Source organism: Orycteropus afer, unplaced genomic scaffold (genome assembly GCF_000298275.1).
Source record: "Orycteropus afer afer isolate SDZICR_OR568_19922 unplaced genomic scaffold, OryAfe1.0 scaffold00490, whole genome shotgun sequence".
Taxonomy (NCBI): domain Eukaryota; kingdom Metazoa; phylum Chordata; class Mammalia; order Tubulidentata; family Orycteropodidae; genus Orycteropus; species Orycteropus afer.
In genome coordinates, this window is record NW_006922077.1 from 1,016,590 (window position 1) to 1,042,952 (window position 26,363).

Sequence of the window (26,363 nt, forward strand, 5' to 3'; positions counted from 1 at the left end):
GTGGCCACACAGAACTCACAGATTACAGGGTTTATTAGGGAAGCACCAGGCTACAACTCAAGTCCAGGAAGAACGCTCAGTCTCTCTCCCAGCCCACCATCCCTCAGCCAAAAGTCTCTCACAGTCTCTTTTCCAGCAGTGCTGGTCCCTCGGTGTCTCACTCAGTGATGCGTGTCTCTTGCGGCTCTTTCCCAGCAGCACGTGTCTCTTTCAGGGGTGCGTGTCTCTTTCGGGAGCACGTCTTCCTCCACCAGCAGTCAGAGAGAGTTCTGCCTCCAGGAGGCCTCCTTTTGAGCCTGGAAGGGTGGTCAAACTAGCCAATCACAGCATCAGAACTCTAAGCACGTGAGAGAGAGTGGGAACTTCCCAGAACATTGTATTGTGCCACGCCCAACAGAAATAACCCAGGTGGGCGACTTTAAAATCAGGATCTCCTCTGTAGCTAATAGCAATTCCCACCTTAGAGTTTACAAAGACTTATGGGTAGAAAAGCCACACTAAGTAATTTACTACACCGCAATAGCCATAACTGGTCTCATAAAAACCTGTTTCCCCTACCAAGTACCAAGTACTAAGTACGGTGATCAGGCAAGTAGAGTATAACAAATGACCAAATATAAGAAAGGTACAGACTACAGAGGCTCTAAGAGCAATAGAAGCACCCTGACACAAGCTCCTCCTCCCGCCTCTCAAGCCTTCCCACTGTGCCCTCTGGAAACCTAGTTCTTCCTAATGCCACACCTCTACCCGTTACAATTATTTACTTTATTCACACAAAGCTCACTCTGACCTTCCCTGAAACCTGGCTCACCTACCAAGAGACCTTAGCCACCTATAGCACTCTCCAGGGGAGACTGCTCCTCTCCAAACCCCATATATTTCAGACTGGAAGGTGGGATCTGTGTTCTCCTTGTTCATCAATGCTGCATTCCCATTATTCTTCCACCTTCAGTAAAAATCTCAGCTCCTTTGGTGATGATGCCAATTTGATATACTATCTCTGCCTATCATCTACTCCTCAATTTTTACTGAAGGCTCTGGTACTCTAAATCTTGCTATCATTCTGGTGTCTTCAAAGTACAATTTAGTAAGCTATTCAGTAACTAGGAGCTCTGGTAGCATAGTGCTTAAGGCACTTGACTGCTAACCAGAAGGTTGGCAGTTCAAACCTACCAGTGACTCCTCAGAAGGAAGGTTGGGCAATCTACTTCCATAGTGATAATGCCTCGGAAATCCAAGGAGGGGTTCCTATGAGTTGGGTCCCACTCCACAGCACATAACAACAACATTCAGTAACTAGTATCATATTTCCTCATTGTGGTGGCCATTACTGCTTCCTCCCCAGCATCCTTTCCACCCCTCCCCAACTGGATTGAACCAACCCATCCCCAATGGCAGGGATGGGCCCTGACTGACCTAAGTGAATAAGAGCAACACCATGCCCAATAACCCATGCCTAAGCCAATCAGGGCATGATACCTCCCTGGCCATAATGATTAGTTCAAGGATAGATAGGCATCTATCTAAGTTGGTCCAGTCAAAGTGAAGTCCAGCATTTGATTCATGTTCATTCATCATCCTTATTGCACAACACTCCAAACCAGTATCATTCCAGCTGTCTCTTTACTCTGGCTCAATCATCCAAGCAGCTGGGGAGAGCAGAAAGAAGGAAATCACTGCCTGGTGGATTCGTGCTGTTACAAATTCACCATCACCCTCAATGCTGCTGAGCAAATTCATGTTTTGAGCTCAGAGCAGACACTCAGAAAACATATGTGAAATGAGTATTTGTGAATGGGTCCCCAGTCAGCTGCCTCCCGTCTTCACAACACCTATTTCAAACCTTCACTACTTTCTCAAGCTACTTCCTGTCTTAAGAAATCAAATCACTTCACCTTCTCCTTTAGGGTGAAAATGAGTCCAATGCATGGGAATTTTCTCAATCCCTTGAATCCCCAACCTGTCTTCCCATCAACTTACTAGTGTATCAGTGCTCATCCTTGACTCTTCCCTTTCACCCAGATACTCATTCATCCTACAAATATTTGAGTGTCTAGTAAATGCCAGGCAATGTTTTATTCTGTTGTACACATGGTTGCTATGAGTCGGAGCCGACACGACGGCACCTAACAACGACACAGTAAATGCCAGGCACTATGCTCTGCTTGGCCTTGAGTCTAGGATGGGGGGAAGGGAGGATGTAAAAGAGAGGCAACAACAGCTTGAGCATAGAGGACACAGGACACCTTTGAGGATATGAAAGCTAGTAGGTGTGGCTGCTATAGAGGGAGTGAAGCAAGGAGTGCTTGAAATTGTGATTGTTTTTTATGGGCCACTGTAAAGATTTAATCCTTGTCAAAAGACATGGAAAGATTTTAAATCAGGAAATAACATGATCAGATGCACATTTTGAAAAGATCATCTATTAAAGCTGGTGGTTATCTGTGTATTTGTTACATTATTATTTTCTGTGCTTTCTAGTAGACTAAAAATATTTCAAACAGATTCCCAGGCCCAATGCAGACCGAGAGTCAGATCCTTGGAGGCAGTGTCTGGAAGTTTATCTGCTTACAAAGCTCCCAGGGGACTCTGGAGAACAGCTAAGTCTGAGAACCACTGTTTTAGAACATTACAAAAATGAAACTACATTATTTACCACAACATTTATTTTCCTGCTTACATCTTGCATATAGTATGGATCTATAAACGGGAATAGGAAAGGGCTTTATAAACGACCTGTGTATCATAAGATATCTTCACTATCCTTCTTTTTAGACTGGTATCTGACCTTCTCTAACTTCACAAGAGGGAGGAGAATCAAGATCAACAGCCCAAGGCCAATTCCTAGGAAACAGAAGTTAGACATGTCTCCACCCTCCAACCTTTTTACCAATTTTGACATCATCTGTTCCTCCCACAGCACTCTACTTCTCTGATAGGTTTGATCATTACAATGGCCACATAGAACTCACAGACAATTCACAATTATGGGACTACACAAATGTGAGGTGCTTATGGCCCACCAAGAGAACTGGATAGCTTGCTAATAATGTAAATAAGGCACACGGCATCCTTGTGAGTGGGACCATGCAAAAAAGGTGTATGGAACCCTAATGAGGGGATTGGTTAGTTTTGCCATCCTGCTAGGCTTAAAAGAGTGCAAATTCCAATGCAGAGGGGCGGACTTGACTTCCACCGAAAAGAGACAGGAGTGCAGCACGTCATTTTTTTGTCCCTATGCTGGGAATTTCTTTGACCTAGAAGAGAGCTGTAATGCCAGTAACAGATACTTTGGTCATGTTGTCAGAAGGGACCAATCCCTGGAGAAAGATATGCTTGGTAAAGTAGAAAGTCTGAAAAAGGGGAAGACATTAACAAGAAGGATTGACACAGTGGCTGTGACAATGGGCTCAAGAATGGCAATGATTGTCGGGATGATGAGGACTGGGCAGTATTTTGTTCTGTAGCACATAGGGTCGCTATGAATTAGACCTGATTTGACAGCACCTAACATTAACAGGTTATGATTCAGGATAGGTAACTCAGGACACAGTTCTTAGGTCAGGACAGCCTCTGCTCAGCAGTGTCTGTAGGCACGTCTCTCTCTGGTCCTCAGCCTCTTGGCCTGCAGCCCTTTGGCCTCTGACCTGCTCAGGCAAGTGCTGCAAAGCTCTTTTAGCTGTGTGCCCGGAGGCACCCCACTCTGCCATTAAACCTCAGCCTGAAGACACTCAGCTGTAGCTCCTATGAATTGGCAAACCTAGCTCCACCCGAGGAGCTCTGGTGGTATAGTGCCTAAGGCACCTGACTGCTAACCAGAAGGCTGGTGGTTCAAACCCACCAGCCACTCCTCGGAAGGAAGGTTGGACAATCTACTTCCATAGTGATACTGCCTCAGAAACCCAAGGAGGGCTCACTATGAGTTGGGGCCAACTCGAGGGCACATAACAACAACAGCTCCACCAGCTGCCCAGAGGCACCTATTCTACCAGCAAGCCTCCTGCCTGAAGGTACTCTGTTTTCTCACTCTACCTGAGAGTTCTGCGGCCTCTACTTCTCTGCCACCACTTCTCGCCACCTCTCCGTTGTTAGAGCTCTCTGTCTTCTGGGTCAAAGAAGATTCCAACACAGGGACCCTGGGCCGAAAGGATGTGTTCCACTCCTGTCTCTTCTTGGTGGTAGTCGGGTCCTCCCCCTGCTTGGAATTTGTTCTCTTTTAAGCCTAGCAGGATGGCAAAACTGACTAATCCCCTCATTAGGGTTCCATACACCTTATTTGCATGGTCCCACTCACAAGGATGCTGTGTGCCTTATTTACATTATTAGCAAGCTATCCAGTTCTCTTGGTGGGCCATAAGCATCTTGCATCTGCATAGCCCCATCCAGTCATTTGCCAGGAGTTACAAAGATGGCTAGAAGGGCCATAATAGGTAATTCACTGTACCATACTACCTAAGGAGCTCTGGTAGCGTAGTGCCTAAAGGCACTTGGCTGCTAACCAGAAGGCTGACAGTTCAAACCCACCAGCCACTCCTTGGAAGGAAGATGGGGCAATCTACTTCCGTAGTGATACTGCCTCAGAAACCCAAGGAGGGGTCGCTATAAGTCGGGTCCGACTCAACGGCACATAACAACAACAACACACTACCTAAACTATTATTCATCTTAACACATTAGCTAGTGTTTAAAGAGCCAATTAAGTTATCCAAAGTAAAACCACAATTACTCAATTTATTGAAAGGTTATGAAAAAAAATAGTTGCTGTATATAATTCTAAAAGTTGTTCTAAACCATAAAAACCCAAACCCATTGCTGTCAAGTTGATTCAGACTCATAGCTTCCAACTCATAGCAACACTATAGGACAGAGTAGAACTGCCCCACAAAGTTTCCAAGCCTGTAAATCCTTACAGAAGCAGACTACCACATTTTTCTGCAGTAGAGTTGCTGGTAGGCTGGAACCACTGACCTTTCAACTAGCAGCCGAGTGCTTTAACCATGTGCCATCAGGGCTCCTCAAAAGTTACTCTACTCGATTTTTTAATGTTTATTTTATTTTTCCTTTAGAGACGTGCTCTTATTATTATTTTATGTTGAGGCTAATATTACAATAAATATGTAATCCCTAAAAACATACAAGTCATATGCTGGTGGGGAGAAAGGACTGGCAGTTGTCACAGAGAATCCACATACAGTGTGTACTAATCACTTACGCAGGAGCTCTAGTAGCCTAGTGCCTAAGGCACTAGACTGCTAATCAGAAGGCAGGTGATTCAAACCCACCAGCCACTCCTCAGAAGGAAGGTTGGGCAATCTACTTCCTTAGTGATACTGCCTCAGAACCCCAAGGAGGGGTCACTATGAGTTGGGTCTCGACAGCACATAACAACAACAATCACTTATGCACAGTTAAAACTGTGTTCAGTCTAATTCTTGTTTATGATTGAAACACGGGAATGGCACAGAAAACGAAGTGCATTCCTTAACGCTGCTTCTGCCAAAGTTTTTCCTTTTTCCTCCTTGCATTACTTGTCCAGAAACCAAAGAAAAAAATACTAACAAGTCAGCTGATGTCAAAACTCACTCATACTTGGCAAAGTGCCAAAAGTGGGCTATAACTAGGGGAAAAGAGAAGGAAGGGGAAAAAAATCAGATAAACAATATCTTAGAAATCACCTTCTCTGGAAGTGATGAAAGACACAAAGGGGCATCTGTGATGTGGCTCTTTCTTCAACAAAGTGTTACAGCAAACATTTAAGAGAAATGTATTCTCCATCTTTTCACACCTAGTGATCCTTCATGGATATAAAATTAGGAAAATACCACCTAGTTCATTTATATTGGAAAAAATTAACAGAAATTAATTTTATTTACCACTTATATAACCCTTACTTTGTGCCAGACTCATTCTATTTTAGAAATATTAACAAATCTAATCTTCTTAACAGCCCTATGAGGTAGATATTATTATTTTACAGGAGAAACTGAGGCACAGAGTGATAATGAACTTGCAGGAGGTTACCAGCAAGTTATGGGGCAAAATCAAGATTCAAATGTGAGCAAGCTGGCCTGAGCCCGTACACTTAGCACCCCTTATGCTAACTCTCCTGTAATTTAGCCACTTCATGCAATACTTGGTCTGTGGAGGCATCAAGGAATAATAGCTAACATCATCAGCATTACTACTTTTCATACTTACTATAGAACCCATTTCTACTCTTCCAGGAAGCTTTTCCCAACCAGTAAACATCACTGCCCATAACATTCATTTGTGCCTGACCACCTCCAGCTCATGTGGGCTTTGTATCTGCTCCTCCTTGCACTCCTGTGTCCAGCACGAGCACTTACTGATCTAGTGAGTGAAAGTAGCCTCGGTCACCATGTTCCTCTTCTCACCCACCACAGAGAAGACCCACAATGAATGTCTGAGGGAATAAACTCAGAGTGAGGGTCTTGTGGGAATGGAGACCTTTGAAGACCCCAGAAGGTGGACCAGATGAAGCCTCAGATTGGAGAAGCCTCTAGTTGGAGAGACCGGACCACCTCTGCAGTTGTTCCACCACTACCGACTTCATGGCACATAACGACAACAACAACAACCACACACTGCCATCAGTCAGCTGCGACTCATAGAGACCCCCATTGAGTTTCCAAGTTTGTAAATCTTTATTGTGATCTGGGTGAAAGTTTACAGAGCAAATTCATTTTCCAAACAGCAGTTCATACACATTTTGTTTCATGACATTGACTCCAATTCCCCATAAGTCTGTAAATCTTGGTGGAAGTAGATTGCCTCAACTTCCTTCTCCTGAAGCAGCTGGTGGGTTTGAACCACCGACCTTCCGATTAGCAGCCCAATGCCCTATCCACTGCACCACTAGAGCTCATTGGCTAGGCTTAATTCTCAGTCTGAATATCCACTTCAGTGACCAGCTAATTTTTTTTTTTTTTAATTGTTATTTGGGTGAAAGTTTACAGAGCAAACTCATTTTCCCTACAACAGTTCACGTACACTTTACTTCATGACATTGACTACAATTTACCACAATGCAACAGCTCCCCTCCCACTTCCTCCCGATAGTTACCTCTTCCCTGTGTCTATCCCTTCACGCACTCTTGCCCCCTGAGCTGTCTCCCTGTGCACACACAGCCCTTCTTTCTCCCAAGATTGATCTCTCCAAAGAGTGTGTCTACCTCAGGTAAATGTTCAACTCAGACCAGCTAATTTAAAAAAAAAAAAAAAAATCATAGAACCTTGTTAGTTACTGTGCCAAATCACCCAACAACTCAATGGCCTGTTTTCTATCAAGCCGCGAGAGGAAGCTGAATGAGACCACAGCCGCTTTCACCACGGCAGTAAGTAGTTCCTGATATCTGACTTCCATCCCAAACGCTGGAGCTTCTTTCCTCCGGTTCTAGGGTCGCACGGTGCCTATGGCATCTGACTGCTAACCAGAAGACTGGTGGTTGGAATCCTCCAGCCAATCCGCGGAAGCAAGACTGGTCAATCTATTTCCCTAAAGATTTCCCGTCTCGGAAACCCAACGGAGGTCGCTATGAGTCGGAATGGACTCCACGGCAGTGGGTTTTTTTTTTTCAGACCCAGAAAAGTAACTCCGCCCACACTAAATGGAAATTCACCAGGGTTAGCAGAGGGGTCCAACAGGGTTTTGGGTCAGAGATGCGGGGTGTTAAATTGCTCAATGTCTTTCAGTTCCGGGACAAAAAGAGCACTCAAAAGATACTAATCACTAACCGCCGTCAAGGGCCGGAAGCCACTGCTTTAACGTCCGCCTCAAGTCATAGAGCAGAGTAACTCTGGAGCCCCCGGGCGCACCGGGACTACAGCTCCCGGCATGCTTCGAGGCCGCCGGCATTAACTCTTCAGGGGCCGGCGCCACTCTGAGCCCCGCCCCCCCCCTTCCCGGGATTCCGCAGGGTGAGTTTTCGGGCCCTGGTTTGGGGCTCCTTCCTTTATTTAAGGCTCCCTGTGTGTGTAAGTGTATGTGTGTATGTGCATATGTCTGTCTGTTTAGGATGTACTCCCTGCGGGAGGAATAATACCAGATTAAATGGGACAATCTTCGATTGAGGCATTCAGACGCATTTTTGCGAATAGGATACCCAGCATCACAATCTGAACCCTAGGTTCTATGTGAAATCACGTCTATCTTTACCAAAATGATACCTAAATCCTCCCCTTTTTTTCATCCCCAGAACAAAAGCAGTCTGCATCCCTTTCCCTAGTACCCTCCCCCACTCCGACTCTTTACTAGCGTCCTCAGAAGGGCTTTTGAGTATTCATGGAATCTATAGGTTTTGGGGTCAGTCTTAATGGAACCCATAGGTTTTCCCTCCCATATCCTTCTGGGTTAGAGAATTTAGGCTCTTTGCCTCCCCACATCCCCCAGGTGCCACCAGGGTCCCTGGAGGGAGGTTCGATAATCACCTCATCCTTTGTCTGATTTGAATGACCATTCGCTTGAGTATGGGTGGTGGATATTAAAATTGACCTTTGTCCCCATCCTTAAGACAATCCTGGGCACAGGAGGCAATGAGGGGAGGGTGCCATACTCCCCTTCTTGTTGCTATTCTTTCTCTATATTGTGGGCAGTGGAGGGCTGGGCCAGGGATTACAGAAGCTGGAAATCAGGCCGTGGGGTCACCTACCCTTGCTTGTCACCCATGGTCAGAAGGGTGGAAGGATTGGTTGTTTTTTCACCCTTTGCTATTCCTAGACCCCACTTTAACAAGGCCCCCCTCCTTGCCTCTGCTTTCAAGAGTCTAAAGAAAGGTTCTAGGAAAAAAGGCTACCCTGAGTCAGGGGCTGGAATGCATAGATGCTCTTCTTTTCCTCACTTCTCAGTGGTACCTGCCATCCTATCCTCACCCTGGTGGTTAATGCCCCCATCATGGGCAGTCTCTGGCTTTCTCCCCCTGCCCCCAATGGAGACATTATTTCAGCCAGATTTGGAAAGAGGTGGACAGTGGGTGAAAGACCTTGGGACAGGAGTCCTGAACCACAGGATGCCAGGGGAGTGAGGGCAAACAGGCATTTCTCTCCTCTACCTCATCCTCAACACTGCCAACTGGCTTCCTGCCCCTGCCCCCGCCCCTTGACATCCCAGACTCCCTGGCTATTTAAACAGAGATGGGTGCCCCCATCGGCACACTGTCCTTTGGCTACCGGACATCATGCCTCCCAAGAAGGATGTTCCTGTGAAGAAACCAGTGGGGCCCTCTACCTCAAAGCCTGCTGCTGCCAAGCCAGCAGCATCAGCGGTCCCTCCAGGCAAGGCCAAGGCTGAGCCAGCTGCTGCCCCGGCTGCCCCAGTTGCTGCCCCGGCTCCTGAAAAACCCCAGGAGCCCCCCATCGATCTCTCCAAAGTTGTGGTGAGTCCCCAGAAAGTGAGGGTACAATTTGGAGAAGGTGGTGCAAGGGTGAGATATAGCATCAAGGGTTGAGGGGTCTAGAAGGCAGAGAATGGATGAGCACTGAGATGAGACTGGGAATTCCTCTTAGTTCTCCATTTGGAAACATCCAGCCTATGACTCTGCTGTTGTCTGTGCTGTTTCTCCCTTGAACCTATTAACATGTGTGTGTACAAACACACACCCATGTGTACACACACATTCACTGACTTCCTTGCTGGAGTCGGGAACTATGAGATGGGGAACATCTGGGTCTGAGCATAGTTTTTTCAAGGTGAATGGGGGGGAGATGCTGCTTGCCCCTGGCTGGCTATTCAACTCAAAAGCCACAGCTCAACCCCAGGAGGAGAGGCTGAAGGAGACAGGCTTGTTAGACAATCACAGCTGGGGGCAGGGGTAAATTTAGCCTTTGTTCAGTCCCCAGTTATGTGAAGGATGCAGGGCTCAGGGCAGTGGAGGGAGGAGAACAGGTGGTATGGGATTAACCCTGTTCCCAGGAAACCCTCCCCCCATAATTCCTCCTCTTGGGATTCTCCCAAGGCCCAGAGCTGGGAATGGGACTGAGGTGGCTGGGCTCCCAGACTGGTCCCTTTGGGCCCCTCCTTAGAAGTGGCTGCCAGTTGGTTGGGAGGAGGACTGGAGAGGGATTTAATAAGCCCTGTCATCCTTCTTCACCTGCTCTTTTCTTCCACAGATCGAGTTTAACAAGGATCAGCTGGAGGGTGAGGAGAAGCTGGTCCCCTAAGCCCACTGTCCAGTCCCAAGCCCCTATTCAAATCCTCTTTCTATTCCCCTAATTCTAGTCTTGACCTTGAAGTCTCCTACACTGTCCTCTTTTGTGTCCCCTGTGCTGCCCGGTACTAGCCCATAGTTTCTGAACCCCCGTTCTGGCTGGGGTTGATGGGAACCCATGGTCAACACTGACTTTTCCCTGTAACCTCAGAGTTCAAGGAGGCCTTCGAGCTGTTTGACCGAGTGGGTGATGGCAAGATCCAGTACAGCCAGTGTGGGGATGTGATAAGGGCCCTGGGCCAGAACCCCACCAACGCTGAAATCCTCAAGATCATGGGGAACCCCAAGAGTGATGGTAAGGGGACCCTTGGAATAAAGTGGGTTTTCAGTTTGGTGGTGGAACCCAGGAATGTTGGTATGGTGCAAAGGATGCTCAGGTGGGTCTCAGGTTACAAAACTGTCAGACACGGGCAGAAAAGCATCCTAAAATGTGGACCAGCATAGAAACCATTGTGGTAGGGATGGGCCCTGGATGACACCACAATGACATCTCTCTCACCTCTTTCTAACCTCCAGAACTGAAGTCCCGGCGTGTAGACTTTGAGACTTTCCTGCCCATGCTCCAGGCAATCGCCAAGAACCGGGAAAAAAGCTCCTATGAGGACTACTTGGAGGGGCTTCGGGTGTTTGACAAAGAGGGGAACGGCAAAGTCATGGGAGCAGAGCTCAGACATGTCCTCACCACCCTGGGTGAGGCAGGGACCAGAATTCCTGTGGGGTAGAGAGGAAGAAGTTTGACCAAATGGGCAAAGCCAGGGAGGGGGTTACTGTCCTCCAGGTCATGGGCGGGAGACTAGAAGGTCAGAGCAGAATCTGGAAGGACTTCCTCCTGCAGAGGCTTAAGTGAGGGGGGTGGGCATAAAGGGCAGAGGAAAGGGAATGGAGGAGGTCCACCTGTTTCCATTTGGGGATAGATGGCTGTGTTCTGTGGTCTGATACAGGTCTTTTAACCCTCTGGAACTCATTTTCCTCCTTTGTCAAAGCTTTCACCAATACCAAGGCATTTTGTTAATGCAGGCAAAATAGACAGCAAGATTCTGTAACACATGCAGGGCCCTACCACCATTAGGGCAGGATTCCTTGGGAGAAGTTGCTTTGGGCAAGTTTCCAGGGTGGAAGAAGAGGAGATACCACCCAGAAGGGTGAGGCCTAGGTTGGTGAGGGAAGGAAGGCAGGGCTAAGACACTGTGTCTGGGGTTCAGGAGAGAAGATGACTGAGGAGGAGGTGGAGACTGTTCTGGCAGGACATGAGGACATCAATGGCTGCATCAATTATGAGGGTGAGAGCCCAAAGGTGCAGAAGGGACAGGGAGGAGGGAAAAGTGGGTTGGGGGACCCTGGGACCTGGGTTATCTAAGGTCAGGTGGAGTATCTATGGGCCTGTTTTTGAAGCCCCTCTTGCCTCTTCTCTCTACAGCCTTCCTGAAGCACATCCTAAGCGTCTGAGCTCTACATGTAGGGGAACACCCTCCCCCTCATCCTTGAGAGGCAAGTCTCCTTCCCTTTCCTGAGCATAACAGCAGCGGAGTGCATTTTCCTGTCCTGTTTCTGCGCGAGCGCCAGGCAACTTTCATCTTTTTCCACAGATCCCGTGGGGCCGGACACTGCGCCCCTCTGCCCCCCCCCCCCCCCCCCCCCCCCCCCCCCGCAGGAGGACATACGTTCCTGCCACTAGGAGGCCACCTATTGTTTCAAATAAAGAGATGGTTCCTCCCTCGGCTTGATCGTTGTTTTCTTCAGCGGTTGGGGAGGGAAGGAAGGAGGGCTCTCTCTCCCCAAATCTAATACCCTCTCCACTGTTCATCACTTGGAGGAGCAGATTCGTTGGTGCCCTACCCTCACTCCCTTCCGCAGTTCTGGAGTCCCAGGTAGGGCGACTCTGGAATGACAATCAGCCGCAGGTCCCGCCCACTTCATTGCTAATGCGGCAATATCCTCTGTCTAAACCCGGGCCGGCTTCCTATTGGCTGGATCCGCTGAGAGTGACGTCAGGGGACGTACTAAGACTAGGGTTGGGCCTGGAGTCGGAGCCATTACTGCAGAAAAAGGTCCCGAAACCTGAGCAGTCAAGATGGTGGGGCTCAGGGCCTGGGAGCATGAAAGGGATTTGGGGCAAGGCCAGGAAGACGGGTAGGGGGCGAGGGGAACCTCAGGGCCTGGACGGTAGGAGGGGGTTGGAAAGTCTGAGGTCATGTCCTGCTGGGAAGTGCGTCCTCAGCATGAAACGAGTTTGTGGTGGTTCACTTTGTGGGATAGAAGCTGGGGGATAGGAGTTAAGGTGCTGACCGCTCCCCTTTTCTCTGAGCAGTGTGACTTCACCGAGGACCAGACCGCAGGTAAGTAAGCTCTGGCTCCTACTGAGGTCACCTTTAAGGAGAGGGACACCCCTCGCACCTATTCTCTAGCCCCCAACATATCGTCTCTCTTCAGCACAGTAACCCCGGCTCTTCTCAATCCTCCATTTTCTTTTCTCACTCTTTCTTCCTCCCTCCCCTTCCACTATAGATCTGAGCCCCAAGCACTGGGTGAGTTTTAGGTGGTGTGGATATGTAAAATGCTTGATCACCTAATGCCTGCTGTGTGTGGGGTTTGGGGTGTATTGAGCTGCTGCGCTCCGCTGTCCGTTAATTAGCTACTTCTGCCTGTTCTCTCTTCCTGTGATAACTGCCCCTCTACCCCAGCTGGAAATTGTGATGTTGGTCAAGTTTGTGGAGATAAGGAGAGGGTGGTTGCTAAGGATACAGCTGATTTTGTCTACCCTTTCTATACGGGAAGGGTGGAAGTGGCAGGCTGGAATGATCCGGCCCAGGCTGCTGCTTCCACTTCCTTATAAGGACAGGGCCTAGACCAGGCGGTGCAAATTCCTGCCCTGAGCAGTTAGTGGTGAGGAGGCTGGGCAGGCAGTGCCTCTGGCACCGGACAGGGAGAAAGGGTGTATCTTTAAGTGAGATACCCGAGTTGGGCGAAAAGGAAGCCTCTTAGCCGATGTGGGTGTATAGTGGTACAGATATCTGGTTACCTGAGGATGATCAAAGCTGAGTGGGTGCAGTGTGACTTGGAGTAGTGTTTGGTTAACCCTCTTTTCCCCAGTACTGACATTCATCTGAATCCTCAGAGTTTAAGGAAGCCTTCCAGCTGTTTGACCGAACAGGTGATGGCAAGATCCTGTACAGTCAGTGTGGGGACGTGATGAGGGCCCTGGGTCAGAACCCCACCAACGCCGAGGTGCTCAAGGTCCTGGGGAACCCCAAGAGTGACGGTGAGGATCCTTAAGACCAACTCCTTAGAGAGGGCCTGCAGTTTTTCAGCTAAGAGATTCCCTTTACCTTCATAGGCCCCCAAACTCAAACAAGTCTTGTCCCAACTAGCCAATCTCATGGATTTCCCCTGCTTTGACAGGGAGCTGTTTATTCACAGTTGTGATCCCTGTAATTCTCTCAGTCGTAAGAACTCAGGTGACTTTCCTGGCTTGACACCATGCCTCTGTCGCCTCTTTTATGGCAGAGATGAATGTGAAGGTGCTGGATTTTGAACACTTCCTGCCCATGCTGCAGACTGTGGCCAAGAACAAGGACCAGGGCACCTATGAAGACTATGTTGAAGGCCTTCGGGTGTTTGACAAGGAAGGGAATGGTACCGTCATGGGTGCTGAAATCCGGCACGTCCTTGTCACATTGGGTAAGACCGTGCCCTTGCTATTTGAGCTGAGGTGCCATCTGATACATTTTGTCACCTGATTCCAAAAATGCTCTCTTTCCCTCTGTAGGTGAGAAGATGACAGAGGAAGAAGTAGAGATGCTGGTGGCAGGGCATGAGGACAGCAATGGTTGTATTAACTATGAAGGTGAGGGGCCAGTTGAGGCTTTCCTGGAGGATGTGGGACAGGTCAAGGACAAGCATTTGGGGCTTTCTTTGTCTTTGGACTTGGGCTCCAACAGGAGTCAGGAGGCAAGGGGCAGGGCCCAGCCCAGCCCAGGAGTGGGAGGTCATGGGGTGTGCCAGGAAAGAAAGGGGTAATGTGGTTTGGTGGGGAAGGAATGGGAAGTAAAATGAATGTCTATTCCCCCACCGCCTGCCCCTTCGCCCCATGTCTGTGTCTTGTCTTCACCATTAATGTCTCTTCCTTCCTGCAGCGTTTGTGAGGCATATCCTGTCGGGGTGACGGGCCCCATGGGGCGGGTACGGCTCCTCCCAGCCTCTCCTTCTCTAGTTGACCTGCCCAGTGTTTTTCTTCCCAGCCTTTGCTCTCCAGCCCTGCCCTTACCCTACTACCATTTCTGACTTCATCCTGGCATGTTTCTGCATGGAGCTGACTGGGGAGGGGAGGGGTTCTTCAAGAGGAAGACAGCCTGGGGGGTACGGTACCTCCTTACTTCTCTCCTAGAATGGGGGGCATCTGCTCTGGACTCTGAGGTTTTGCTTTTAGGACCCTGGTTGCTGGTGTCTGGGAACTCTCACCAGCCTATACCAGTCTTGCTGTAGGGTGGCCCTCTGGCCCCAGAGCATGGGTGGTTGGCATAGGAAGGTGGGTTGCCTGTCCATTCTGTTGCTATAGCTGTAGTCCTTTCCCCTTCCCTCTGCTGGGCAGCTTGGAGGTACCCTAACCCAAAACTGTGTCCTCTCCTCCTGCCAGTGGCTGACAGTAGCTGTAGGTGTAGTTGAGAACTTTTCTGCCTCTGCTGTGTTCTTGCTGCTCATGGTCGGGTGGAAGACTAACAGCTGGTGGGAGGGGAGCTAGGAGCAGAGAGAGTTGGTTAGATCCAAGGTGGTTCCTTTGCAGCCTGGCCCCAAGGTGGGTTGCTGCAAACATGTTGCCTCTTAAGCTACCTTCGTGGTCTTAACAGTCTCCTGACTCCTGGTGTGCCCCTCCCCTCAGCCTGCCTCCTAGTCACCCCACGTTTCCTTTCCACAGAGCTCGTCCGTATGGTGCTGAATGGCTGAGGGCAGCCCTTCCTGTTTCCCCAGACCCTGTGCCTTTTCCTGTGTGAGACTCTATCTAGCCCTGAAGGCCTCCTCAGCTGTCACAGCACCTTTCCCATCTTGTCTCTCTCAGATAATGCTTGCCAGCAGCATTTACCAAATAAACTTGCTCTCTGTGCCCAGGTTTGGTCCTGCTTTCCTTTGTGAGCAGGGTGAGGGGGAAGAACAGAAGATGGCAATGATAGCTGATTTCTGCCCTGAATCAGAGCCCAGGGTCATGGGCCAGGGGTTGGGCAAAGCTGGGAGAAGGGCTTGTAGGAGCCATCTTAGCCTCATTAAGAAATGCTGGCCCCACTGATTTATGCTACAAATGCTGCCCCTTGGAGAATGAGGAAGGCCATAAAATCCCTGTAGGACCAAGGCGTGCCATGCTTGTGCCATCCCATATCAGGTTGTGTCTTCTAGCACTCTGTCTCCTTAAACCTAGTAGTTACCCTCCGAAACGTTGATGATGGCCTTTTGTGGGGAAGTCTGGGGAGAGTTTACTGGAGCATAAGCCAGGCCATATTAGCACTGCCTGAGCCTGTCACCTCAGGGACCAATAACAACAGAAGTAGGTGAGATGGCTGCCTCCCGTCCCTCCTAATAAGGGAAAGAATGAAGCTGCTACTAACAAAGGGATAAAGACAGTCTCCAGGTTGTGGGGATGTGCTCCCAGGTCTTAAATAGCTATTTTTAGGGCAGGTGAGAGCCTCTGCCCGGCTCCTGCACCAATGCCTGCAATGCCTGGTACAGCTGTGATGCCTGTTGCCTTGTGTGGTTAGAGGCTCCGTGTCTCTGAGCCCTGTGGCTTGCCGAATGCCTCTCTGCCCAGCCTCTGTGAAGGACTGAGGAAATGTTGCCCCCAGCCCAGCCTCCCACTTGATGGCCACAGGTAACAGAATACAGAAGGCATCCACAAGATGGAACTGAAAGCAAATTAATTTATAAAAAAAAAAAAATTTACAGAAAACTTTTTAACAGAAGAAAGGTGCCAAGACGCAGAGTAAGAGAAACACTGGGATGTGAGGGACGAAGGGACTGGTGGGCAGGGCCAAGAATTGGGGGGTAGAGCCTGGAATCACATCTGCCTTCATATCAAGGATGAAGAGGGTGAGAGCTGGGACTAGGGGCACTGGGATCTGGAGGCAGGGTCACACCACAGGCTGAGGCTGTGACTTGTGCCACCCTAGGCTGGGTGGCCCCCTCCCTGCTGCTCCCAAATCCCTGTGTTCTCATCCAGGGAACCCCTAGCTACCAATCAAGATTCTGATGGTCTTGGTGGGAGAGGAAAGATGCTGGGGAGTGGCCCACTGAGTCATAAGAAGGAAGTACTTAAGTGTTTTGAAAAATTCAAGATTTAAAAACTTGCCATCTTCTTACAGCTCCCCTCTTCATGCCTCCGAGGAACTGCTGAGCACAGGGAGGGAGGGAAGAAGTGCACCCAGTGCCCTTTGTTCCTCTGTGACCACAGGAACCCCCAACTCTAGTCTCCACCAAATACACTGACCTCAGCTAAGCAAGTGACTTAAACACAAACTGACAATGGAGCCGGGGGCTCCTAAAGCCACAGTACTGAGGAAGCAGCAGGAGAGATTAGTACTGGGGGCTGGCAGATGACGGGCATGTGTTAGAGTGGTGACGCAGTCACTAAGAAGGGGCCTGGGGGGCAGATTCTGCACCCTATTCTATCCGCAGAGCTCTCCCAGACCTTAATTCCCCTTTGCCAAAATTGCTATCCCCTCAAAAAAATGCAAGTTATTTCTTAGTGGGTGAAAGGAGCTCCGATTGTGGCTTTTCTTTTTTTAAAGCTCTACTTTTAGTGGGCTTAATTTTTTTTATCCATAAAAAATGTAGTAGTTCTTTTGGGAGAGTATACCCTTAGACATGGTTAATTACCTTATATAAATACCTTCCCACAGCCCATCCTCTGAGGGCAGCGTTCCCATCCTATTCTCTCTCCCAGACATTAGAAACAGCTTTTCAGCAGAAGTCCTTGAATAATCCAATATAAAAACACATGCCTTTGAGGCACCAACAGGCATGGTGGGGACTCTGGAAGGGTAGGAGGAGCTTTCCTTACTTAGTGATGAACTCTCCAGGCTGGGGAGGGGTCCCAGTGGTGGGGGGAGGGCTGTTCCTGGAACCTTGATCTCCATGGGGGGAGAGGGGGAGATGTCTGGCTGGCTCCTCACTGTGGAGGTGGCACAGGGGTGACCGTGCCTGGGCTCGGGGCTGTGGGGTCTGGAGGCAGTGGGGTGCCTGGGTCTGTGGAGAAAAGGAAGAGGAATCAGCCATGGTGAGCAGAAGAGAGGGAGCCGGGCTACCACAGACAGCACAGAACTGAGCATGGCATGCAATGGGTGGCTAGATGAATGAGGTACTCTGCCAAGTACAACTTTCTCTTCCCCACACCCTCCCCCACACTGGGAAAAACCCCAAATCACCCTCCTGCCTCCAAGGAAATGCTCTCAAGGTACACGGCACACCCAGGTGGCGTGCAGACGGGGGCTTATTACTTGAGTTTACTAAATGAGGCATTTGAATGTGATGGGAGCAGGCAAAGGAGATGCCAACCATCATGCAAACAAGTAGCTACTTTTCAGTTTACAACTGAGACGCTCTGTGCCAGAGGACTCCTCCATGACCCACCAGTGAAAGGCCCCAACATCATCCCCGAGGTGGCAGCTGCCAGGTTGGGGGGCAGGAGGAGGATAGCCAGAGAGGCCCTTCCTCCTGTATTCTAATTTTACCAGAGTTCACAAAGGATTGTGGGAGCTCCAGTACCTGACCTCTACCCCACCCATCCGCCATCCCTTTCTGTGGACCCCTCTCCCTCACACCCTTCTCCCCTTCTGGACCCTTCTCACCTGGCAGTGGGCTGGCAGTGGGCAGGAGGTTGCCCTGAACAGCTGCCACAATGGCAGGGCTCTGGGCTGCGGCGGATCCGAGCCCCGGCCCGAGAGGCAAGGAGGATGGCATGGTGGTGGTCGCCGGCAGGTTAGGATGTAGAGGGTTCGCCATGGACACAGGCAGGTTAGGTGGGGGGAGAGTGCCCGGGACGAACGGGAGATGGTGGTGATGCCCATGCAGGTTAGGAGGAGGGGGAAGGTTAATACCGATGGAGTCAGCTAGACTACCAAATGGGATGATGGATGGAGCAGGAGGAGGAGGAGGCGGCATGCCAAAAGGCAAACCCAAAGGAGCATTACCCGCCACGCCTGGGTGCCCGCTGCCTGGCACTGCCCCTGGCATCATTGAGGGAGGAGTTTGTTGGTTGGGGAACGGTGAGGGGCCTGGGAACAAAGAGGAGAGAGAGAAGGTCAAAGGCATAAAATCTAGCTTACCACTGCACTTTCACAGCAAGGACAACCAGCCACTCCCTAGTGGCACTCTCCCTTTTCCTAAGATAGAATAAGGGGCTCTGGTGGTGTAGTGGTTAAGCCATTGGGCTGCTAACCAAAAGGTCAGTGGTTTGAACCCACCAGGTGCTCCATGGAAGAATGATGGGGCAGATGCCTCTGTAAAGACTTATAGCCTGGAAAACCCAATGGGAGTTGCTATGAGTCGGAACTGACTTGATGACAGTGAGTTTGGTTTTTTGAGTAGACTAATGTAAATCCTTGGGATGAAATCCCAAAAATCTGATTTGGGAGTGGGAATCCCTGCTGGTCAGGGATATAAGAGATCTGTGGAAACTGAGGTAGGTCCTGATCTCCGGTCCTCATCATATATACCCCTTCTAGGTGAACTACAACACATATCTTGATCCTAGCCAGCAAGAATTCCAGAACTGATTTACTTACCATGGGGTCCAGGGGGGGGTACCCCTGGGGGGACTGCCCCAGGCTGGGGGGCTCCAGCTGGCTGCTGCTGCTGCGGTCCTGCAGTTGGCCCTGCCTGACCAATCTGTTCAGAGGGGCCCAAGCTTCCAGGAGGGGCCCCACTGCCAGCAGGAGCAGGGCCCACAGAGGCTGGAGCTACAGCCAAGCTATGGACTGAGGGGGGCCCCGCAGCCCCCGTCGGTGGGATGGGCTGGGAGCCTGGGGGCAGGGTTGGAGGCGGCGGCTGCTGCTGCTGGTGCATCTGCTGGAAGTGCTGCTGCCGGGCCCTCATCTCTGCATACTTCAGCTGCTCCATGTGGAAGGCTTGTCTGTCGGCCAGGAGCTGCTGCCTCTGATACTCCAGCTGCCAGTGCCAAATGAGTACTGTTACCTGGCGTTCAGAAGACCCAAAGCAAACACCTTGCCCCTGCTTGGTCTTCTCCTGGTACACCCAGCTTCTCACTCCAGCAGTTCCTCATATCAGATGTAAACCTTGTGCTTGGGCCTCCTCTTCTGTCTTCCACCCTCTGACCCTCATGAATCTCCCTGACCTTAATTTCCCCTAGCTGCCTACATGCCTTTCTCATGGCAATGGAGTTTAACTGCTCATTTCAGTCCCAAATCCTTGCTGTTACCTTGATTTGGAAAACCCTTTCAGTTCTTCCTATCAATTCATGTTCTTCCTTCAAAATGGGCTAAAGACTCATCTTTCTCAGGAAGCCAGCCCTAATCAATTTACTAGCCTCTGAGATTTGGCCTTTCTTCTGTGATCTCTCAGGACTTAGATACTCACTGCTTCGCGCTCCCGGTCCATGATCGTCTCCAGCTCCTCAAAGTGCCGGAGTTTGATCTCCAACTTTTTCATCTGGGTCTCCACCAGCAGGGCCACCAGAGATTTGATCTTCCTTTCCTCGACAGCAGCCAAGTGCTAGGGAAGGAGGGTGGGTTGGCACATCAACAGGAGGACCCAGCTGAAGACATGCCCGGGGAGAGAAAGGGAGGGTGGAGGCTGGCAGGTTTTAAGAAAGAACTTGCTGTGGTCACAATCCAGAGAGTAGTACAGGATTGGCACTTTGATAAGAACATGAATAAACTCAAAGAATGCTATCAATGTAACTGAATTGTACATGTAGAAGTGGCTGGATTGGTGTAATGTTCTGCTGTGTATATTCTTAACAACAAAAATAAATTATAAAAAGAGAGAGAGAGAGAAAGTGGCAATGGATAAGACAAAGTCAAATAAAACGAGAGGGCTAGAAATAGGTCCAATGGTAAAAGATTAAAAAAGGTTGGAGCACGGGTGACCAAGTCTTCCTCTTAGGACAAGAATAAAAATGATATAGGTTAGCATTGTTTAAGAGAGGTGCAAAACATAATTTCCCCTAAGTGAAGCAGGGCACCTGCTTCCCTTGGGTCTCTTGGTCGTGGCCCTCACCTTGGCCTTGACAGCAGCAGCAGCCAGGGCAGCAGCCGCTGCAGTGGAGAGGTTGCCCTCACCAATATCCCGCTCCACCTTTGTCTTCCTGTCGCTCTCTGACTCCACCACTTCCTTAAGCACTTCTTCTTGCCCTTCCTTTGGCTCCTTCTCCTTCTCAGGATCCACTGGTCCAGGAAAGAGTTGAGTTAGCCACACAGCTTCACTCCTTCCTATACCCCTACCTCCTGCCCTGAGAGGCTCACCTACTGGGTCCCCATCACTCTTCTCTGACTCCTTCTCACTATCGCCTTCTTTCCCTTTCTCGTCATCCTTCTTGGGAGCCTCGCTGGTTTTCTCCTTCGCTTCCTCCTCTGCAGCCCCTCCTCCTTCTCGGGTTTCCTGAAATCCCGGGTGAAAGAGGCTATCAGTACACCATGTGATCCTCAGCCTATCTGACTATGAAACCAGAAGAACTAGATGGTGCCCAGCTACCACTGTCAACCATTCAGAAGGGGATCTATGTAAGAGATCCTGGATAGAGTGGGAGAACAATGTGGGACAAAACTCTAAAGCATTACAAAAAAAAAAAAAAGGGGGGGGGGACCAGGTTTGCTGGTCTGATAGGGCCTGATGGAACGATTGAGACTATAGCCCCTAGCTTCCCTTCAGGTCTGGAATTGAACCCACTCCTGTGGCTTCCAGCCAAATAAAAGACAGACATATGAGGTGAACATTTACATTAGGTAGATACTCTCTTCGGAGAGATCAATCATGGGAGGATAGAAGGCCTGTGTACGCACGGGGAAACAGCTCCAGGGGCAGGAGTGCATGGAGGGAAGGACACAGGGAAGAGGTACCTATGGGGAGGAAGTGGGAGGGGAGCTGTTGCATTGTGGTAAATTGTAGTCAACATCATGAGACAAAGTGTATATGAGCTGCTGTATGGAAAGTGATTTTGCTCTGTAAACTTTCACCCAAATCACGATAAACAAAAAAGAGACCATCAGGGGCCAAGTGACTAGTTATTACACCATGGCCCAGACTAGGAATGGAACTTACTCCTCTTCTTCGAGAAGGGACCTGGCTGCAGGGGACACATCCCATCAGAGCCTACCCTTGTCTGCCTGAGCAGAATTATGCCAGCTCCCCAGTCAGTACAGTCTGTCTGGCCCCACCACCCTCCAAGCCCAAGGTCAATCCCTCTATACCTTGGGCTCCTTCTTCTCATCTGTTGCCTGGCTCTCTGCTCGTGTCTCATCCGTCCCGCTCTCCTCTGGGCCCATGGGAAAAAGAAATGGGTCTGATACAGAGTCTCTCTCTAATGTACTCATCCAACAGTCCCTTCTACTAGTCAAAAGCCTAGTGAGGAGACCAGTTGAGGACAGTTCCTATTCCTGTGGAAAATAATAACATCACCAATCCTTCCCATCTGTGTTGTGCTCTGATGCCAGCTTGAAGCAGGGATGGCAGAGTGGCCAGATGGCTCTGGCTCTTCGTGCACCAAAAAAAGGAGCTCTGATGCCACAGTGGATAAGGCATTTGGCTCATGGTGAAAGGGGAGAAATTCTGGGAACTTGCTCAGCCTTACCTATCCGCTCAGGCTCATCTGAGGTGGTTCCTGCAATGCCACTGCTTTCCAGACCAAACGCTGGATCTGCTTTCCCAGTCACTTTGGCTGCTTCTTCTACTTTGCGAACATGGGCCTCCACGAGGGCTGTGGGCACCTCTTCCTTCATCTTGGAGAACTCCTCTGCAAGATCCAGGAGGGATGAGCTCGGAGCAGGGCAGGTAGGCAGTTCTGGCTCTCCCTGAGAAAGTCTCACAAGCCCATCTCTTCATCTAAGCCTAGTGTGCCGGTGTACAGGTACCTGAGCTGAGGCCAGCAACAGGCAAAGCCAGTGGGGCAGCCAAATCTGAGGGGATTTTAAGGTCTGAGTAACCAGCCCTCCAAACAAACCAAGAAGGTCAGGACCTCTCCACGTTACCTAGGGCCGACTTTGCAGCTGCAGAGGCGACTCGGGGATCAACGACAGAGGCAAGGAAGGCAACGGTGCTCATGACAGGGTTGCCCGACTGACTGAAGGGGATGGGTTGGTAGGCCAGGGGGCCCAGGGAGGCCTCTGAGTCCTCCAAGTATGGGTCTTCAATGGGAAGACGAAGGAAATGCAAGATGCACTCGTCCTGCGTGCGGCTTCCCACGTGCTCTGATACTTTGTTCCAGTCATCTTTGTACATTTCCAGTGCCTGGTAGTAGTGATGGAGACACAACTTTGCTGATTTAGCCACCGTCCTTGAAGGTCAACTCCCCCCACTGCACTAGGGCAGCTCGCATCAAAGCTCTCTGTGTTCTGGTGTTTGTGTATGCTGCTGGGCTCAAGGGGAATCCCCAAGGAGCATATGACAGGACATGGAGTTAAAACAAATGGCTCAAATACCCCACGTGGCTGCTCCCTGAGGCGAGGTGGGATGGGCACTGGGAGGATGATGGAGAGATGGGTGCGACATCATGTTCATTCCAGACTCCACATACTCTCCCTACTCCCAAGTGTGGCTGGCACCCTGGCCACTTCTGTCTTCATAGAGCTCCCCTTTCCTTGTCCCAATTACCTCCAATAGCAGCAGGGTCTCCTGTTCTGTCCACTCACGAGTGGCACTGGCCGCAGCTTTGCTCTGCAGGAGAAACAGGTGGGTCAGGTGCGAGGAGCTGGTGATTTCTGAGGAACACAGGCTCTCTGGCCTCTGAAGTCAGCCCACATCTGCATACCTTAGAGGGGACATTCTTCTTGGTGTACATGTCAGTGCGTAGTCCAAAGTTCTGCATGTCTGTTGGTTTCTCTTTGCCTTTGTCAGGGAAGTTGAGCATTTGTTGGGAAGCAGAGGTCTGCTATGTGTGGAGGGGAAAGAAAGAGGTGAGCAGAAGTGACCTCAGGGAACCAGGGGCAGAGAGAGAGAGAGAGAGAGAGAGAGAGAGAGAGAACAGACAGAAGGAGCTTCCTTCCCAAAGCCAAAGACACCCCTGGGTGGGACTTCCTCCCTTACTGCTGTAGCTCCTCTGCTCTCATGTCTCTTCTTCCCAGGCAGGGGCCCCCCAATAAAGGGGCAAGTAAGAAGCCCAGCGGGGTCTACGCCCCACCTACCAGCTCTGGCTTGCCCTTAGCCGTCTCTGGCACCAGGTCATCCAGCTCTTTGCCCTTCCGCCCAGCCTTGGTATCAGCATCAACCTGGCGGCCCTGGGGGACAGAGCTTGGCGTCATGGAAGCTGAGCAGGAATGACCAGGCCAAGGCCGTGGAGGCCTCAAGACCAAATGCTGGGTGGCCCACAAGCTCTGGGAGCACTCATGCCACTGTTCCATGTTCCTTAATAAGATAAGTAGTTGGCATGATATACATTTATATTCACATGTATCTTTACAAGTTCTCTCAGGAGCTGGACCACTAGGTTCTACTCCTGGATTTGGTTCTCTGTGACCTTGGGCAAGCCACATAACCTTTCTCCTCTTAATTTTTATAATGTATGAGATGGAAGTGAAAAAATGGAGGCGATAATAATTATGAGGCAATAATGAAAAATGCAGGACAAAGTTAAAATTTCATGCAAGTTCATTTTACGCCATTTTTCTCTATCTGTTCCTATTTAGCCTGTTTGCTCCTTGAGGACAAGAAGCATGTCTTCTGTCTCAGAAAATCCTCCCAGCCTTACGTAAAGAAGCTGAGAGAGGGCACTAAACACACGGGGCTGACTCCTGTGGCTCTCTGCATCCCAAAGAAAAGGAAGAAGCCTCATAACACTCATGAACCATTCCCCTAAAAATCTAGAAAAAGAAAAGCCCAAAGAAGCCCAATTGTATACCAACCCCACCCTGTCCCCACAGTCCCTCACCCTACCTGCGGGGTCTTTGGCTGCAGAGGCACCAGCCCAGATGGCGTGTCTGCCAAGACATGGAAGTGAGAGGTGGGTGGAGGCCCCATTGGGGTTGGTCGGCTCTCAGCATCCACCTGATAGTTAATCAGACCCCATTGTTCTAGGAATGCATGAACCCTGTAAGGAAAGAGAGAGAAACAGGGTCATACGGGATAACAAGAAAGGTATGTGAGGAGGAGGGCTGGGGGCAGAGGTAGGAGCATAAAGTTCCCCCTTTCCTTGGCCCTCTTTTCTACTCATTCTACTACCTGTAAAACCCCAACTACTCCCATGGTTCACCCACCTCCTAAATGCAAGTGACCCCCAAATCTATAGACCTCTCTCCATATCCAACCCCAACTAAATATCTCTTCCTTGATATCTGGTCAAACTGAAGCAGTGTCTTTCAACTATACCCACTGCCACTGAGCTGATTCCAACCCATGGCAATCCCACATGTTTCACAGTAAACCTGAGCTCCAGAGGGTTTTCGACAGCTGTCATCTTATGGAAATACATTGTCCGGTCTTTCTTTTGCAGCATCTCTGGGTGGATTCGAATTGCTAACCTTTTGGTTGGTAGATGAGCACAAACCGTCTGTGCTATCCAGAAACTTCTCTCCACTATAGGTCTGCTCTTTCTCCTTTATCCCACACTTTAGAGAACTCCACTGTCATTCCCTCATCCAATCCTGTATTTTGCCTTTCTCTAGGCAGTTTTTCCTGCTCATTTCCTAGATTCCTTACTGGCATTTCTACTTCTACCAAGACACATCTGTGGGCAGAAATCCTTACATACCCCTTGCCCTGGACCACAAGACCCACCTCATGATGGCACAGACATCTCCCGCCAGGTTCCTGCGGCAGGCAGTAGAGGTGAGATACTCCTGGGGGTTCAGTCGGTACGTGTCAATCATGAAGTTTCGATAGGCCAGGTAGCTTAGAAGAGAGATACGAACAGTAAAAGGAAGAAAGTAAATGTTGTCAAGGGCTAGAGAGTAAGAACAATGATCAAAGGGGTAATGGTACCTCCCATGTTGATAGAGAAAAAAGTAGACCATTCGATGACACAAACCTTGAGTGCTGACTATGTGTTAAACGAAAGGGATTCAAACATCTCTTATATTTTTCTTGATGAGGTGTTTTACTTAAATGCATTATTTCCTTGGCTAAGGAATCAAAGGGTAAGAAAAGGTGCTCCTATTTCCAAACTTGGATGTTAAGGGTGATGTCCTTATCTATGCATCCAGCTAGTCAGCATGATGTGGCAGAAAGAGTATGTTTTCAAATTGAAAGATCTAAGTTCAAAATCACAGTTCTGGCATGACAGCTTTGGGTTACCTAACGTTTCTGAACCTCTATTTTCCCACCTGTAAGATGCAATGTCTGTTGAAGACTAGAGAGATCTGTAAAGGACTCTTACAGTGAGACTGGCACATTGTAGAAGTGGAAAAAAATGGTAGCTATTATGTTGTAGAGTGTAAAGATTGAGAGCATGAGCCAGACTACTGCAAAACAGGCCGTGTTTTACTACGTACCAGCTGTGTGACCTTGAGCAAGTGACTAACCCTTCAAAGCTCCTGATCTGTCAACTGGTGATGATACTAGCACCTATCTCTAAGGCTGATGTAAAGCTTAGCCAATATATGTAGGATACTTAGGACAGTGTCTGGTCAATAGTAAGATCTCAGTAAATGTAGCAGTTATCACCATTTATATTAATAAAATATACCAAGAGTTCAAAGTGTAGAACAGTTTGTATTCCAACTCTGCCTGCATATCATATTGAATGCATGCTATCTGGTCACTACTTCCTTTTCCTCTGAAGAGATCAAGGCTTCTTCACATACCACTTTTCCTCAGAAAAAAGAGGAGAAAACCATACCAAGCTACAGGGAGAAAAACATGGTGGAAGAGGGGGAGCGGGGGAGCAGCTGGGAAGAAAGCTAGTTCTGTTCCCAGGAAGCCTTGACTCAGCACTAAATCTACCCCACCTCCTCATCTTATTAGCTTCCCTAACCATAGAAGAGGAGCTCTGGT

General features: G+C 49.5%; 3 protein-coding genes across 3 annotated transcripts in view; 2 read left to right on the plus strand and 1 right to left on the minus strand.

Annotated features, from left to right (window-relative positions):
* The first annotated feature begins 9,194 nt into the window (after nucleotides 1–9,194).
* MYL6B (myosin light chain 6B) lies at nucleotides 9,195–11,669 on the plus strand. The gene is made up of 6 exons (XM_007955113.1): nucleotides 9,195–9,392; nucleotides 10,126–10,153; nucleotides 10,375–10,518; nucleotides 10,740–10,913; nucleotides 11,426–11,503; nucleotides 11,641–11,669. The coding sequence occupies exons 1-6, from the start codon at nucleotides 9,195–9,197 to the stop codon at nucleotides 11,667–11,669; spliced, it is 651 nt and encodes a 216-aa protein (XP_007953304.1).
* A 1,668-nt stretch (nucleotides 11,670–13,337) lies between these two features.
* Nucleotides 13,338–15,164, plus strand: MYL6 (myosin light chain 6). Its single transcript, XM_007955112.2, has 4 exons — nucleotides 13,338–13,482; nucleotides 13,728–13,901; nucleotides 13,990–14,067; nucleotides 15,136–15,164. Exons 1-4 carry the CDS (start codon nucleotides 13,413–13,415, stop codon nucleotides 15,162–15,164), a joined length of 351 nt encoding a protein of 116 aa, XP_007953303.2. The 5' UTR covers nucleotides 13,338–13,412.
* Nucleotides 15,165–17,373: 2,209 nt separating this feature from the next.
* Nucleotides 17,374–26,363, minus strand: part of SMARCC2 (SWI/SNF related, matrix associated, actin dependent regulator of chromatin subfamily c member 2) — a 19,377-nt gene continuing 10,387 nt past the window's right edge. Inside the window, exons 17-31 of the mRNA XM_042782859.1 lie at nucleotides 25,149–25,262; nucleotides 24,309–24,462; nucleotides 23,561–23,653; nucleotides 23,188–23,307; nucleotides 23,031–23,093; nucleotides 22,409–22,667; nucleotides 22,012–22,173; nucleotides 21,632–21,696; nucleotides 20,687–20,822; nucleotides 20,442–20,608; nucleotides 19,800–19,934; nucleotides 18,989–19,370; nucleotides 18,395–18,478; nucleotides 18,053–18,118; nucleotides 17,374–17,450 (exon numbers count right to left, since the gene is read on the minus strand). Of these exons, the coding sequence (XP_042638793.1) occupies nucleotides 17,374–17,450; nucleotides 18,053–18,118; nucleotides 18,395–18,478; nucleotides 18,989–19,370; nucleotides 19,800–19,934; nucleotides 20,442–20,608; nucleotides 20,687–20,822; nucleotides 21,632–21,696; nucleotides 22,012–22,173; nucleotides 22,409–22,667; nucleotides 23,031–23,093; nucleotides 23,188–23,307; nucleotides 23,561–23,653; nucleotides 24,309–24,462; nucleotides 25,149–25,262 (2,077 nt within the window). The remainder of the gene's footprint in view (nucleotides 17,451–18,052; nucleotides 18,119–18,394; nucleotides 18,479–18,988; nucleotides 19,371–19,799; nucleotides 19,935–20,441; nucleotides 20,609–20,686; nucleotides 20,823–21,631; nucleotides 21,697–22,011; nucleotides 22,174–22,408; nucleotides 22,668–23,030; nucleotides 23,094–23,187; nucleotides 23,308–23,560; nucleotides 23,654–24,308; nucleotides 24,463–25,148; nucleotides 25,263–26,363) is intronic.

Bases quoted from the DNA above. Each gene is read 5' to 3' on its own strand.
- MYL6B (XM_007955113.1), top strand. From the start codon at position 9,195: ATGCCTCCCAAGAAGGATGTTCCTGTGAAGAAACCAGTGGGGCCCTCT. The intron at 10,154-10,374 runs GTGAGGAGAAGC...CTGTAACCTCAG, and splicing joins TAACAAGGATCAGCTGGAGG to AGTTCAAGGAGGCCTTCGAG. The intron at 10,519-10,739 runs GTAAGGGGACCC...TCTAACCTCCAG, and splicing joins GGGGAACCCCAAGAGTGATG to AACTGAAGTCCCGGCGTGTA.
- MYL6 (XM_007955112.2), top strand. From the start codon at position 13,413: ATGAGGGCCCTGGGTCAGAACCCCACCAACGCCGAGGTGCTCAAGGTC. The intron at 13,902-13,989 runs GTAAGACCGTGC...TTCCCTCTGTAG, and splicing joins GCACGTCCTTGTCACATTGG to GTGAGAAGATGACAGAGGAA. The intron at 14,068-15,135 runs GTGAGGGGCCAG...TCCTTTCCACAG, and splicing joins TGGTTGTATTAACTATGAAG to AGCTCGTCCGTATGGTGCTG.